We start from the raw sequence: 16,805 nt of genomic DNA on the forward strand, positions 1-16,805 counted from the left end.
ATGAAAAGGTTTTCAGCATTTGAAACCTGTCATAATTAACGGCAAGTCTTATACAGTATAGCCGTAGGCTATTCTAAAAAGGTCCCATCTTAAATGAAGATCTGATAAGCTAAACAGAACACATGTAAACAGACAGGACCGGATCCTGGAGTCGGGATGTTCCTGTAACGGCCCCTGAAGTGGAGGAACGTTAACTCAGTCAGCAGACGTGAAGCGAGTGTGTGAATAATAAAATGAAATAAAAAGCAGGCTGTCAGATCGCTTCAGCTCCCATAAATCTCTGTCCATCTCCTGTGAGAAAAGCTCTGGGGTTTCACATGGCCGAATTTACGAGGATCTACACATCAATACGTCGAGCTCACGGCGAACACCTTGAAATATCATAGAGGATTTTTACCGTGGGACGTTTATAAGGTGCTGACAGAAAAATGTGCACACATTAAAGGCATTTGGGATGGGACATCAGCATTATCTGCTTAAACGCAACAGGTCAATACATGAAGACATCAAACTGGATTAAACTAAAGCAGAGTCGATGACAGACGAGTTAACAGGCCTGTAGGAAAGTCAAACCTCAACAGCAACCTTCTACTTTTTGTACTGCCTATGACGATGTTCACAGTGGAATACTAGCATACTATATACTGCATACTTCAATAAGATCATAAAAAAAAATACATTTAAAAAAAAATGAATGAATGGAATGATTCAAATCAATGGATTCACATACATAGTGAAACTTTTACATCATATGATTAATATTATTATTATTAATATAATTATTAATTTATAATTAATATAATTATTTGTATTTATTTATAATTATAGAATTAAAATGAATAATTTAATAAACATTTTCAATTCATTCATTTCAGTAAATCTTCTAAAAAGTCATTTAAAAATAGTTAAAATACTTCTAATCTTTAGGCAAAAAAATAGCTCGATTAAATATTCAACTATATAAAAGTTGAAATATGGTAAAGCTGACTGCAGTTTTGACCAGCACAAATGATTGCCTTAAACGTAATACCATCGTATATATATCAATGTATACTGTATAAATGAATTTACTGTAGGTATTTTAGGCCAATTAACAAACACACTCAACAAATTTAAAAGTCATAAATAAGATTGATGTAGTTGCATTGCTAGGATTTTAAATCGATGCATCAAGAAAATGAACATAATGAAACATTATACCACTAATATGCAATAATCAATACATTTTAAAACTAGTACTTTGATGCATTGTTGTCACATGGCCTCGTCACATTGCATGCTTAATGAAGGGAGTCATCATCGTCGGGTCATTTGTCACATTGCACATGGGAGGTCAAGTATTGCATGCTGGGATGCATGACATGCGGTGCTGCATATTATTTAGCAACACAAATGAGTATATACACATAAGAAAGAATGCAATGCATACTAGTTTCTTTCAAAAACTGCTATATGCAGCAAGACATTCTGAAGAAAAAAGCAGTCTGTGCACAAATCAAGGCTAAGAGAAGCTGACAATCCTCAGATAGGCAAAGCCTTTCCAATTGGCCATGTGATTAGATCAGTTTTCTGGTGAACATTACAGCTGTGATCCCCCAGAGGGCATTACCATCAAACCCTCACTGACCTGAGGCGGGACACTGACCCCTGAGGTCACGACAGTAATCTGCAGTCCGCTCGTTCATAACTGTCAGCGGGAACTGGAGAAACACACTTCAGCACACACGTGCACTTTAGAAACAATATGACTGGTGTTTATTTGATACCTATGCTGGGTAAACCTCAAAGTCAGTGCGTCTCACTCGAGGAACTGCTGGAAAATGAGGTCATGTGCTCGTGTGCTTTATTTATGTTGCGGTCTTCTAAGAAGCTGGAGCTCTGATCTTTTCGAGTTGATGCAGGGTAACGCGTGACGCCCACCTGAAGCTGGCATCTCAAAACTGACTTTCTTACTAACAAAAAGGAAAAAAGAAACAAAATGTATTCTGGTGTTAGTATTTTTTTGGACAGATGTACTATGGTAATACTATGCAGGGCTTCCACACCATGATCTAATAAGTTTCATGACCTTTCTGTGACTCTCCTAGTTCTTATATATATATACACACACACACACGTATATATATATATATATACACATATATACAGTGAGGAAAATAAGTATTTGAACACCCTGCTATTTTGCAAGTTCTCCCACTTGGAAATCATGGAGGGGTCTGAAATTGTCATCGTAGGTGCATGTCCACTGTGAGAGACATAATCTAAAAAAAAAAATCCAGAAATCACAATATATGATTTTTTAACTATTTATTTGTATGATACAGCTGCAAATAAATATTTGAACACCTGTCTATCAGCTAGAATTCTGACCCTCAAAGACCTGTTAGTCTGTCTTTAAAATGTCCACCTCCACTCCATTTATTATCCTAAATTAGATGCACCTGTTTGAGGTCGTTAGCTGCATAAAGACACCTGTCCACCCCATACAATCAGTAAGAATCCAACTACTAACATGGCCAAGACCAAAGAGCTGTCCAAAGACACTAGAGACAAAATTGTACACCTCCACAAGGCTGGAAAGGGCTACGGGGAAATTGCCAAACAGCTTGGTGAAAAAAGGTCCACTGTTGGAGCAATCATTAGAAAATGGAAGAAGCTAAACATGACTGTCAATCTCCCTCGGACTGGGGCTCCATGCAAGATCTCACCTCGTGGGGTCTCAATGATCCTAAGAAAGGTGAGAAATCAGCCCAGAACTACACGGGAGGAGCTGGTCAATGACCTGAAAAGAGCTGGGACCACCGTTTCCAAGGTTACTGTTGGTAATACACTAAGACGTCATGGTTTGAAATCATGCATGGCACGGAAGGTTCCCCTGCTTAAACCAGCACATGTCAAGGCCCGTCTTAAGTTTGCCAATGCCCATTTGGATGATCCAGAGGAGTCATGGGAGAAAGTCATGTGGTCAGATGAGACCAAAATAGACCTTTTTGGTCATAATTCCACTAAACGTGTTTGGAGGAAGAAGAATGATGAGTACCATCCCAAGAACACCATCCCTACTGTGAAGCATGGGGGTGGTAGCATCATGCTTTGGGGGTGTTTTTCTGCACATGGGACAGGGCAACTGCACTGTATTAAGGAGAGGATGACCGGGGCCATGTATTGCGAGATTTTGGGGAACAACCTCCTTCCCTCAGTTAGAGCATTGAAGATGGGTCGAGGCTGGGTCTTCCAACATGACAATAACCCGAAGCACACAGCCAGGATAACCAAGGAGTGGCTCTGTAAGAAGCATATCAAGGTTCTGGTGTGGCCTAGCCAGTCTCCAGACCTAAACCCAATAGAGAATCTTTGGAGGGAGCTCAAACTCCGTGTTTCTCAGCGACAGCCAAGAAACCTGACTGATCTAGAGAAGATCTGTGTGGAGGAGTGGGCCAAAATCCCTCCTGCAGTGTGTGCAAACCTGGTGAAAAACTACAGGAAACGTTTGACCTCTGTAATTGCAAACAAAGGCTACTGTACCAAATATTAACATTGATTTTCTCAGGTGTTCAAATACTTATTTGCAGCTGTATCATACAAATAAATAGTTAAAAAATCATACATTGTGATTTCTGGATTTTTATTTTTTTTAGATTATGTCTCTCACAGTGGACATGCACCTACGATGACAATTTCAGACCCCTCCATGATTTCTAAGTGGGAGAACTTGCAAAATAGCAGGGTGTTCAAATACTTATTTTCCTCACTGTATATATATATATATATATATATATAGTTTTTGTGATAAAGAAATCTATCAGCTAATAGATTGAAAAAAAATGACTCAATTATTAAGCGTTCTTCTTTCTTCTTGACAGCAAAAAAAAAAAAATATCATGGTATTCACCATACTTTATTTTAAGATTTGGAGCATACAAAAAGAAATTAAAACCTCTAAATCCAAACAAAGATGAATACAAAAGCAAGATATTACACTTGAAAAATAAAGTTTTACAGCATCATTGATGATGGTTCTCAATGATGGTTATCATTATCCAACATTCCAGATGAAGAAAGACAATTAAACATCAGGAACGGAACTTCCTGAGCTTCTACACATCATCTTAAAAAAAAAAAAAAAATGAAATATTTGTTATGACCGACTAAAAAAATAAAAAATGCAACTTGTTTACAAAAGAGAACACTTTCACTGCTAGAGTTTACATGAACACCAACAAAACATAAGTCCAATCCAGATTCCTGCCAGTCCACAGTGTTTCCCATGCAAACACACAGACACACTCCGTGACAGACACACTCCTCGCGTTCTTCACCTCAGCAGGCCAGGAAAGTCATCCCGTTCCTGCGGTAGGCACTCTGTCGGGGAACAGCAGAGAAGAGGAAATGTGTTATGAATTACACTGGAGTTCCACAGAGGCAGAAGGCCGGCTCTTGTTTTCCGGTTTCGTAGACGACACGGGCTGGAATGTGCAGCCTTTTTTTTTCTCTTTAATGTTTAATCGAAGTATTTCTGGTTCTGTGGGTTACGAGACACCGTCCTCATCTATTAGAAACGCAGATACAAAACAAATGTGGTTAACAAGTGGTTTATGAATCTATTTGGGGAAACGGCATTCTGATCTGTTGAAGGCTTGACTTTAAAAATGTCACAGGGGTGTAACTGTGAGGGTCCACAGAACTGCAAAGTAGTAGTTATATGCTTCACATATTTTATTCCTGAACTGTATAACAACTAGGTTGCAAATATGTTTTATGATTGAAATATTTTGGCCTGAATGTTTAAAAGAGACTGAAATATTAAAATCATCATGTCGAAATATACACTACCATTCAAAGGTTTGGGAATATTCTTTTTATTTGATCAAAAATGCATTAAAAACAGAAAGATTTAGAACTATTATTACAATTTATAATAGCTGTTTTTTTATGTGAATATACTATGCAATTTATTCCTGTGATGCAAAAGCTACATTTTCAGCATCATTACTCACATGATCTTTCAGAAATCATTATAATGCTGATTTGCTGCTCATGAAACATTTTATTATTTTCAATAAACAGTTGTGCTGCTTCATATTTTTGTACAAACTGTAATAAAAAAAAACATTTCCAGGATAATAAAACCTTAACCTTATAAATGCCTTTGCTGTAAATTTATTTATTACTCGATTTAATGTGTCCTTGCTAAATAAAAGCATTAATTAAAAAAATCGTACTGATATATATATATATATATATATATATATATATATATATATATATATATATATATATATATATATATATATATAAATGTATGTGTGTGTACTGTGTATAATTATATTGCATATATAAACAATGTATATATATATTGTATATATATAACATGTAAAAAAAAAAAAAATAAAAAAAAAAAAAAAAAAATATATATATATATTTTTTTTTTACATGTTAATATATATATATATTTATATATAAAATATATAAATATAAACATGTTTTTTTTACATGTTAATATATATATATATATATATATATATATATATATATATATATATATATATATATATTTTTTTTTTTTACTTCTAAATTTAATCTGGATAACCACAGGTTAATCTGTGATGTTCTCAGTTAGTTGCGTAACCTTCATATGAGGCGTTTAATGTTTAACATCATCTGCCATTCGAGTTACCATAAGCACTTGGATGGTAACAAGTGGTCACACACAAACATCATTTAAATTATTTAAGACATGTTTCTGCCAACAGAGATCTGTATTTTATGAACAAAACCATCAGATCACCACAATCCCGGGGTAAAAGGCGGATGCAGTCACGGGCAACATATAAAAATAACAAGTGTCTTTATGAACTCAACACGGCAAACTCCTCTGACAGCCTGTTATAGCACTATTAATTATGATTATTCAACCACAGGGAGAAACCATTGCAAAGAACAGGACAATACAGCGCATACAGCTGCATTGTGGGTAAAAAAGGAAGGAGCCGACAGAATCCAAACCCACTCTGGGTGGTAGATTATTATATATGTCATTTAATTTCCTCGTCATAAAAGAAATGGAGAACTCAAACCAGATGTGTGCTGTTTGGCCTGGTCCTCAATGCGATACAATTTGTTTTTTTGATGCGTGTGTTTTTGCATTCGTATTATGGCGTACTCTCTTCATTTGGCTGGCATTTTAACGGGACACAAAACCGAAATGGAGACAGGTCCCAGACGGTAGAGGAAAACAGACGACTCAAACTGGATACAGGCCTAGAAACATGAACTGACTTGGAAAAAAAAAAAAAAGAGAAAGGATATTGTGAAAGCTCTCATTCCACATCGGACAACCTGGAACTTATAAAGCGAGATTCCCGCATATCAAAGCTCAAAGGTCGAGGCTTGATTTGCTCGCGACTTCTGTTTCTTTGGGTCATTATCTCGGAGTCAAATTATAGGATCAGCACACTGGGAAGCGGATTGCTAATCAGGAAGAACGAGGAAAAGGAGAACATACGATCCTCCGCTCAAGAATCGACTGTAACAGGAACGCTCTTGCGTTTACACCTGGATCTGTTACACTGGATGTGGGAAAAACTGCATTCAAATTTCACTTGATACATCGACAATGCCGTAATAACCATTTAAAACATAACATATATGAACAAGCATTTCAAACTGCAAATGTTTGAATGAAAAACGGATGCAATATAAAAGTTTTGGCTCACTGAACTGATCGATTTAAATTTCAGTGAATTCTGATCTGATTCTATTTCCCTCAGCTTGACAGATCGAGAATGAATGGTGCTTTATTAAAAGCTGGATTTTTCCAGCACAGCAAAATTCTCAGTTACATTCGGCCTTGCACAACATCGCGGGCTTATTTTCCAACATAAAAATACACATCCTCAAGGAAGCTGACCAAGAGGAGTTCCCTAAAGATCCTGAAAAATAAATAGCCATGAAATCCACCCTGATATATGTATATAATGTGCATGTTTCAAGGGGAAGCAATTGAGATATATCTCAGGGAAGAGTTCCTTCCTGTATGGAATATATTTTCATCCTGACGTCTGCACATGAGACCTGTCGCGGCGTCTCAAGCCTTGTCCTCCCCTCTGCTAATTATTTATACTTTGCGAACGGAAAAGAAGGGAAAACAGCACAAATTCGACTACTCATACAGTGTGGGACAGTGTCTGAAATGATCTGTATTTGAGAGACGTATTTTTTACATTTTTTATTTTTTAACCAAACATATGCAGTTATTTGTTTTTCTCAAATATTTCACCTGAATTACCCCTGAATTACCCCCCCCCCCCACCACACCACCATTTCTCACATTATCACAGTTTATTCGCTATAGTTTAGAAAATGGTAATAAAATATGACAAGAACTCAGAGTTATCAAATCAGTTGATATTTCACTGGTTTTGGCCATTCTTTTGATAGACTGTCAAGTCAAGTCAAGTCACCTTCAGTTACAGTATATAGCTCTTTTAACAATATAGATTGTTTCAAAGCAGCTTTACAGTGATAATAGGAAATTACAGTAACAGAGATTGTTTTGGCTTTACAGCCGCTCTAGAATAAAGTTATTGTCCAGCTAAAGTTAGTTTTGATGGATTCACTTCCGTTGCGAAGATCATTAGTTATTAACTTAGGGGCCGCTAACACGACACCATTTTAACAGGAAAATCCTTAACGCTCTCCGGCCGCTCATTCGCACAAAACAGTGCCTGGTGTCTCGAGAACGCACTCCCGGAAATAGGTTCCAAGGTGCAAACGATTATCAGTTATCTCTGCGCAAACCCCGACGCAATCACGTGTTTAGTCTATAGGTATGCGCGTTTGAATATATATGTGTGCAGGCGTTTAGTCCTCCTTTACAAACCAACCCTCAATAAACTTCTTGTCTGACCTTAAAAATTTATAATACAGAATTACTGATCGCTTCCGCATACTGTAGGTTGAATATCTGTCAGCTGTTAAATTTAAGTATACAATTAGATAATACCAATTTAGGTCAACCATTTAATTCGTTACATTTATATATAGCGCTTTTCTAGGTACTCAAAGCGCTTTACATGGAAGGGGGAATCTCCTCAACCACCACCAATGTGCAGCATCCAAAATGGATTTACCAACAATGCTTAATTTTCTTCAGTCTGTGGTGTAAAACGGTCGCATTAGCAATTAAAGAAAAAACACTTCAGCAAAATATGGTCAGGTCAAAGTGTCTGAATAATTTTTGGTCCCAAATTTTTATAAATTTTACTGGTAGTCCACTGTATGAATAATTTTTGGGTATAATATGTCACAGTTTACTTTATTTTGCTATCCTCACTTACATAAATGAAATGCACCCACTAGTAAAAAAAAAAAAATCACAAATTATATAAGGTGTATGAATCATTTTTGGTTTGACTGTATACATACACATTTATAAATACACTTCAAAACAGCTATTTCATCTAACATAGAGAACAGAAACTTATTAAAATGGAAAATTATTATTTTTTAAATTATACAAAACCTGATTGTACTAATTTAGAAAAAAAGCCTTGATTTTTTTTATTTTGATATAATTTTGCCATTTCCTATGCTTGATTAAAGCACTCTGTACTGTCTAATGTCAGAGTAGATTGCTGTTTCAAGACTTAGGAGTGTTTTCTTCATGTTTCAGTGTTTTCAGAGCTCATTTTAGGTCAGTCAAAGATCCCATTATATTAGCCCCACATTGAACAACACAAACTGAATCAGCGGGTGACTTTTAGTTGCATTTTTGTGCTGAATCCTACTGAATTTCTGTTGAGGAAGATATCTCACAAATTTTTACACAACTAAAAAGTCACACATCTGTTTCTGTGAACAGAAATGATGCTGTGAAAGAGAAAATCAAGGAGTGAATTCACTAAACACACTTGCACAATGCATTTTAGCACCTGCAACTTATTCAGGCTGGGAAATTGTGCAGTGCAAAGAGCAAATATAAATGACAGAGTCAAATTTAAAAGGACACTGATGAAAGGGAGGCTGAATCTGAGAGCGCTTCTGATCTCATTCTGTCCTCTTTAAATTCCATTAACTGCAATATATAAACACAGGGCAAATTCAAACGTGGGCGAAACATTCCGCCTTTGTGCTTTTTGCAAACTGCCTCGCGATGCCTCTGCTCGACCATTCATAAATCTCCATTTTTGCAGATAAATAGTGCTAAGTAAGACCTCCGCTCCCCCCTTATGGAAACACTCCACGGAGGTCTCCGGGTTCAGACCGGGCTCATCCAGGCCCGTGGCCTTGGCAGTGGGTGGCACCTCTGCCGGGGCGAAACCCAGCCCACGGGGTCCAAGAACAACTCCAGGAGAAAATATCTGCAACATGGGCAGAGGAAGCATCTGTGTGGAGAGAGGCTTTCTGATGAAATATCGCCTGCTGACAGTACAAGAAGGAAGAGAGCGTGCGGTTTCAGAGTCCTCGTACAGAAGCGGCGCTGTAAAAACGCATTCCAGTAGCCCAGCAACTGACCCTCGCTGCTTTTATTGCCTGGATATATTACGGGCTCTGCTGAAATCCTGAGCGTATGGATCAGAAATCTGGGATCGGTGGATACGGAAGACTGGCAGGGGTCTGGAAGGCTTTATTGGACGCGCGCTCGTGTCCTTCACTTCTGTGAATGAATGGTCAACACATGTTGGCGGTTATCCGCTCAAGCTGTTAAATTTGCATTGGTGGCATGATGTGAATTAATGATTTTCTCCAACCGTGTGAGCCTGACACACTATCTAAAGAGAAAAAATAGTGTGGATTTTATATTCATGAGCAAGATTATTTGCTCTTGGATTGAAGTTGTGTACACATAGTAGGTCAAAAGGCTCCCACAAACACATTAATTGCTTTATGTATTTACAATGGATCATTACAGACAGCCTACTGTCACAGAATAAAAAAAAACTATATCATGATTTACTCGCTGTCATGTTGTTTGAAGAGTGGTCGAACGATATAGGTTTATCTCTGCCGGATATCAATCTTTAGACAGCAGCGTGACAAATTACCATATTGTACTGATTTAAAACCGATAAAGTACATACATATTAAATAATATATAAATAAACCTATTCAAAAGTTATTAAACTTTATGTTTTTGAAAAAAAAACAGACTTTGAAAAAAAAAAAAGTCTCTTCTGCTCACCAAGGCTGCATTTATTTAATCAAAAATACAGTAAAAACAGTAAAATTGCGAAATATTATTACAAATTTAAAGAACGGTTTTCTATTTGTTTATATTAAAGTGTAATTTATTCCTGTGATCAAAGCTGAATTTTCAGCATCATTACTCCAGTCTTCAGTGTCACATGATCCTTCACAAATCATTCTAATATTCTGATTTGCTGCTCAAGAAACATTTCTTATTATCAATGTTGAAAATAGTTGTGCTGTTTAAAATTTTTGTGGAAATGGTGATACTTTTTTCAGGATTCTTTAATGAATGGAAAGTTCAATGAACAGTATTTATTACATTTATTTAGTACATTTATTTAAGCATTTATTAAAAAGAAATCTTTTGTAACATAAATTGTCATCTTTGATCAATTATTGCATCCTTGATGAATAAAAGTATTAATTTTTCTCTCATTTTTAATCTTACCACAAATGCAAAAAATGTTCTAAACATTGATAACACTTAGTTCTACATGTTTTTCTTAAATGTTACTATGTGTCTTGTTATAATTATATGTGTGTAATAGAAACACGTTGTGTTTTCATGTTTTATGGGGACTTTGCATAGACATAATGATTTTTATACTGTACTATATACTGTACATTCTATCTTCTTACACTAAACCTACTCATCACAGAAAACGTTCTGCATTTTTACATTTTCAAAAAAACATCACTCAGTATGTTTAATAAGCTGCATTTCTCATGGGGACCAAAAAGGACAACCTATTATGCAAGAAAATGAATATATATATATATATATATATATATATATATATATATATATATGTGTGTGTGTGTATATGTGTGTGTGTGTATACATACAGTGTATGTATATATACACACATTAGTTATAAGAGGTGAATTACTCTAATATTAAACACAGCGTGATCTAATCGCCATTACAGGGAGAGAACAGCTCAACTCATAAAATAACTCTCTAGTGCTTTGGTCGTTTTGGCAGGCAAAAACCGAGCCAAGTTGAAAGAGAAGCTTCTTTGGTCGTCTTGTTTGCGTGAGGAAGGAAACTGTTTGCACTTCTCTTTTCAAGCATGTTAAGCTGCATCATTGCCAGGATTGTGCAGAAAAAAGAAGGATGACCCCTGGAGAGAGGAGGTTTATCTTTGATCAGCGCCGCTGTGTCCTCTCGTTGGCCGTCGAGTCTCAGGCGGACGCGTAAATGTGAGAGACAAACAGTCTCCTCTCCGCTGAGAGATGACACTCCAATTATCAGTCCTGCACTGAGAACTCGCATATGTAACTCATTAGCTAGAATATGATTCTGCGTTCCTCTTATTTTTATGCCAAATAAAAAAATGGTGGCCATCAGGCAGTGTTTACCGCTCGTCATAAACAATGTGCCACGGGTCTCATGTGTGACCGTTTCAAGACAGTCATTGTTTTACGGTGCCCGGCCGGTTTGATGAACACAGAAACATTGTTAGTGTCAATAAACAAAACCAAGTCCATCGCACGCTCCATAAAACCGAGTGGGGTGCATATTTCAGCCTCGAACACCTCCAATAGTTCGCTTCTTGTCATTTTTACACAAAGTTCGCAGGCCAAGACACACATTAGACAAAAGGTTCAGGAATACATTTAAACACTTCGGTACAAAAAGAACATAAATACCAGCAAAGAAAAACAAAGATCTGTCGCAGACTAAGCCTTGGGAAGGAACTTCACCCCAAAGACTGGATGAGAAAAAGAGAAGGGATAGTTCACCCCAAAAACGAACAGTCTGTCATCATTTACTCACACCAATGTCGTCCCAAACTGTATGAACTTCTTTCTTCTGTGGAACACTAGGGCTGTGAATCTTTGCGTAATTCATAGGCTGACAATTCGATTTTTACAAATGCAGACAGTTTCTATTTGAAGCGATTTTTCATAGAATTCATATAATTTTTTTAATGCTTCCCCTAAAGCCCAAAGTTAGTTCATGTTAGTCCTTAATGATGTCATATCACTTTATTTTAAAAATTTATTTTTAAAATTCTGTCATCTATTACTCACCTTCATGTCGTTCCAAACCCGTAAGGGTTTCTGAGAGCTTTCTGACCCTTTTCATTTTTTGGGTGAACTAACCCTTTAATAGCCTATTCAATTTGCTATATGTAGATATTTATAAAAAATATTTAAAAAGACTTAGAAAGTATTGTTAGTTCATGTTAACCTTTGTGTAGGATAGTGTTAATGTATAGGCTACACAACCTTATTACAGTGTTCCAGAAGCATGAACACATACAATGCTTCCATGGACAGACTACTCTAGAATATCAGGCGCTTCCCTAACTAATCCTAAACTAACTTTTCTTCACAGAATAATAATAAAAAAGCCCTCTTTGTTTTCTTTCTGTCTTCACTGGTAATTGAAAGCTCAATGCATTATTCTTAAACACATTTTAAACATGACTCTGAATGATTTGGTTCTTAATCTTATTTTCCTTAACCATTTAAATGAATTTAAAATTGAATGCTACAGTTTTTAACTTATCCTTTCTACCAGCCAATGATGATTCTGAAAGAAAATAACACAGCCATGCAAATTGTATGCTATATTTTATGTCCTCTGCAATCAAACGATAGCTTTGCGAGGAAAAGGCTGTTGAAAATTTCCCTCAACCTTAGCTCTTAAATCTCATTCACACTTTCGTTTTTTTAAACTTGAAAGTGAGAGCAAAAGGGATTTGAGAGTTGTGGCAAAAGGCAAGATTTCCAACAAATGACTTTCACACCTTGGTACAATATGAGGGCGAGTAAATGATGATGAATGACAGGACTTTAATTTTTGGGTGGACAAACGTTTTACAAACGTGTGAATGAAAGGTCTGAGAGGACAAGATATGTAAAGACAAGATAGCAGAAAGATGCATGATTGTGCATTTCACCGACCGTAATGAGACGTTACCATAAGTGTAACTCCTGCTCGTGCATATTCATGAGCAGCATAAGACAGATGTGGGAATGTGTGCGAGCTCTGGTGTGTGTGTGCTGGCGCCGAGAGCTCCGGGAGGAGGGAGAGGATAGGGATACGCGCAGTGGTCCTGTCTGCTTGGAGCCGACTGAATTGGATCAAGGCTGCGGTCCATACGAGATGGCGTATGACCGGGACTTCCCCATCGTCAGACTGCCAGCGCTCAAGTCTGCCTGCAAGTTCAACTGTATCAATGTACAGTCGTCCCGGGTCAGAACCTCCTTCAAACGCCTTCGATCTGAAATCCAGAGGGCTTAGGAAAATAGACAAGGCTAAGTGTGGGTTTTAATGCAATAACGAATTTCAGACCGTCTTCCCTCTCTCTCTCTCTCGCGTATCTGTGTCTGTAAAATCATCAGGTCCAGGATTCATGGGTAGAATGAGCAGGATGGTGTGGATACCGATTACTAGTAGTGTTCTAATTTAACACAAATCAGTATAAATCAAAAATATATTATTAATATATAAATGAAGAATAATTTTATATAATCTGCCTTTCTACTTTTATGTCAAATATATATATTATTATTTTTTTTTTTTTTTTTTTTTTACAAACACACTATTTCTCTTTTTGAGGACCCTATAACCTTGACCATCACAAGTGCCTTATTAGTGCCTAACCCCAACCCTTCCCTAACCCTAACCTTAAACATCTAATAATTTGACCCTTGACAACTCTTTAAATGTTTATTCTGATGAAAGTCATATTAGTCCAGTAACAGTTTTAGAAGTTAATATTCATTTATTTATGTTGGCAGCTGATTTCATTGCACCAACATTAACATATCTTTTTAATCTTTCTTTATCTAGAAATGAAATCTTCTATCTGGAGATAGCTGCTTATGTTAACAGCTTATGGTCTGCCATTATTCAAAGGGGGTGATCCAACTGTACTAAATAACTACAGGACTATCTCCAAATGATCTATTTTAACTAAGGTTTTGGAATCAATTGTGAATGATCAATTAAAAGAGTTTATCCTCAAATAAGGTTTGAGGAAAAATATAGTACAACCAAAGCGAATTTAAAAGTATTAAATTAACTAATGATTTCACTGGACAGTAAGAAACACTGCGTCACTCTTTTTTAATCACTTTATCTAACACTTTTGATACTTTAAATCATGAAATACTGAAGCAGAGGCTTATCAGTGTAGGTTTATCAGTGAAAGCTGTTGGATGATTTGTGAACTATTTATCGGGTAGAACTCTATACATATTGGGGGGATCCCTTCGGAAACTTTGATTGTGACTAAAGGCGTACCACAGGTCTCGGTCCTTGGGCCACTATTATTTATTTTATATATTAATAATATTGGGATTAACATTACACATTCATATTTTAATTTATATGCTGACAATATGGTGATTTATTCCTCTGCAGTCTGCAACAACACTAGATCAGGCCCTGAATTATCTTCAATCTGTTTTAATGTACTGTAGTTCAGCATACATTGAGGGATTTAAAACGAAACTAATGATGTTTTCAAATAGAAAGTCTACACTCTCAAGTCCATGTTGAATTACTACGGTTCAGTCTCAATATAAATGTTTGGGATTTTTAATTGTTGACTCTCTCATTTGGGCCCCATTTTCAGCATCTTGTAAAGAAATTAAAGTTGAAATTGGGCTTTTTCTTTAGAGTTAAGTCATGTCTTTCGATTGAAGCAAGGAGGAGATTAGTAGCTGCTACTTTTTTGTCAGTGTTAGATTATTGTGATATTATCTATCTGCAAGCACCTAAGCATTGTTTATAGGCATTGGATTCAGTTTATCATGGAGCTTTAAGGTTTATTACCAATTCAAAAGCCATTACCCATCATTGTTTACTGTACACTTTGGTTGGATGGCCTGTGCTGTCAGTTCATAAACTCAAGCACTGGTACATCTTTATATAACTATATAATGGGTTTGCTTCCCCTTTATTTACAACAGTTAACCATTCAAAAAGGTGTAAATATTTATGGTCTTCATTCACAAGAACATTATCTTTTAAACATCCAGAAAGTCAGTACAAATATGGGTAAAAGGGCGTTTAATCAGTTACACGATAAAGTGTGCTTTAAAGAGTTGGTCTCTCTAAATGAATTTAAGAGTATTTTAAATGACTTTAAATGTCACAAATTTACCTGATTGTAATTGTTTTCACTGATATTGTATACCTTTTTCGTATATGTAATTAATTATTTGTTTTCATGTTTAAATGTTTTTTCATGTTTAGTGTTAGTCTAGTGTGCTGCCTGTCTTGGCCAGGACCCTCTTGAAAAAGAGATTTTAAATCTCAAGAGTTTTTCCAGGTCAAATAAAGGTTATAAAGAAAAATAAATGAATAAATAAACCTAAAACTAAGGCTTAAGATATAGTGAGAACTGGTCAAAAGGTCCTCAATTTACCCACTTTGTCCTCAATCCAATGGTCTAAACTGGTTCACAGAAGTACACATGTACACACCCGCCCACCCAACCCAAACACACACGTTTTTTTTTTTTTTTTGGTGTGTATATGTGTGTTTGTATATTTACTTACTGCACATCAACTGTCTGTCTTTCTGTCTGTTCTTTCTTAAATATGTCTGTGTGTATAACACAGACATATTTAAGAAAGAACAGACAGATAGACCAACATAAGTAAATCTTTTAGGTCAAAGGGGTTCAGCTGACCAAAAAAAGTTTGGGAATCCCTGATCCAAGTCATGGCATAGTCCCAATAAGTAAATAAAAGTGATGGCATCATAAAAAACCAGTAGATCTTGATATTGCTTAATTTCTTTTGGAAATACCCAATGAGAGTATGTTGTAAACAGCTCTATTATAATCAGAATTCGAGCTTTATCCTCAAGTCTGAACCGAAGAAATGCTAAAAGCGGCGTGATTTAGAGTAAAGCGGCACCTTCGAGAGTTCTGGGCAAAGGATTAGAGTTGTTATTGTGCTGCGTAGCCCCGTTATTTGGGGAGTCGAAACACAGCCAGATCCAGCGCACTCCAGCGGGGAAGTGCATCCCCAGAACTCTGACTTAATGGGCCGTACTGTACACCACCTCGCTGTGAAGTGGGATTTGGGGGTCAGCATGTGGAAAAACCCACCGTAAATCAATAGCATCTGAAACAGCCAGGAGGACTCGCAGGCAGCACTCCGCTCTCTCGAAGCCTGAAGATGAGACTTTATTCAAAAAATAATAGCCAGTCTGTTTACTGCGCCACGAGATGGATTACATGGCACTGAAATAAATACTTCCAGATGCGGCTCAACAGAAATTATACTGAAGGAGAGAGGGGAAAAAAAAAAAAAAAAACGACTCCATAAATCTAGAGAGAGAAATAGCAAAGCATTTTCTGGCACCAAATGCTCAGCTTCATGCTTCTAATGGCATAGTATTTTTATATCAATGCTTCAACAAATAAGAAAAGATAGGCCACCATTGCCAACACTTTGGCGTAAAATAAAAACAAATACAGTTCTTTGTGTTCAAGGCTCATAATCCAGGAAGTTGGACATTACTGTAGAGTGCTGTTCTTTCTCTGATAAACGTATTTCAAAGACAAATATTACGCTTTACTTCAAATGGCGCCAGTACTTGGGCTGTATTTCTGCACTGGGAGGTTTGAATATCATTTCGA

General features: G+C 36.5%; 1 protein-coding gene across 2 annotated transcripts in view; it reads right to left on the reverse strand.

The window, feature by feature from the left end:
- Positions 1–3,838: 3,838 nt before the first annotated feature.
- Positions 3,839–16,805, reverse strand: part of supt3h (SPT3 homolog, SAGA and STAGA complex component) — a 129,119-nt gene continuing 116,152 nt past the window's right edge. For both annotated transcript variants that reach the window (XM_079853588.1, XM_079853589.1), the window contains exon 12: positions 3,839–4,362. In XM_079853588.1, the coding sequence (XP_079709714.1) occupies positions 4,321–4,362 (42 nt within the window). In that variant the 3' untranslated portion in view covers positions 3,839–4,320. The remainder of the gene's footprint in view (positions 4,363–16,805) is intronic.

This window comes from Squalius cephalus (assembly GCF_949319135.1).
Source record: "Squalius cephalus genome assembly, chromosome: 20".
NCBI lineage: Eukaryota > Metazoa > Chordata > Actinopteri > Cypriniformes > Leuciscidae > Squalius > Squalius cephalus.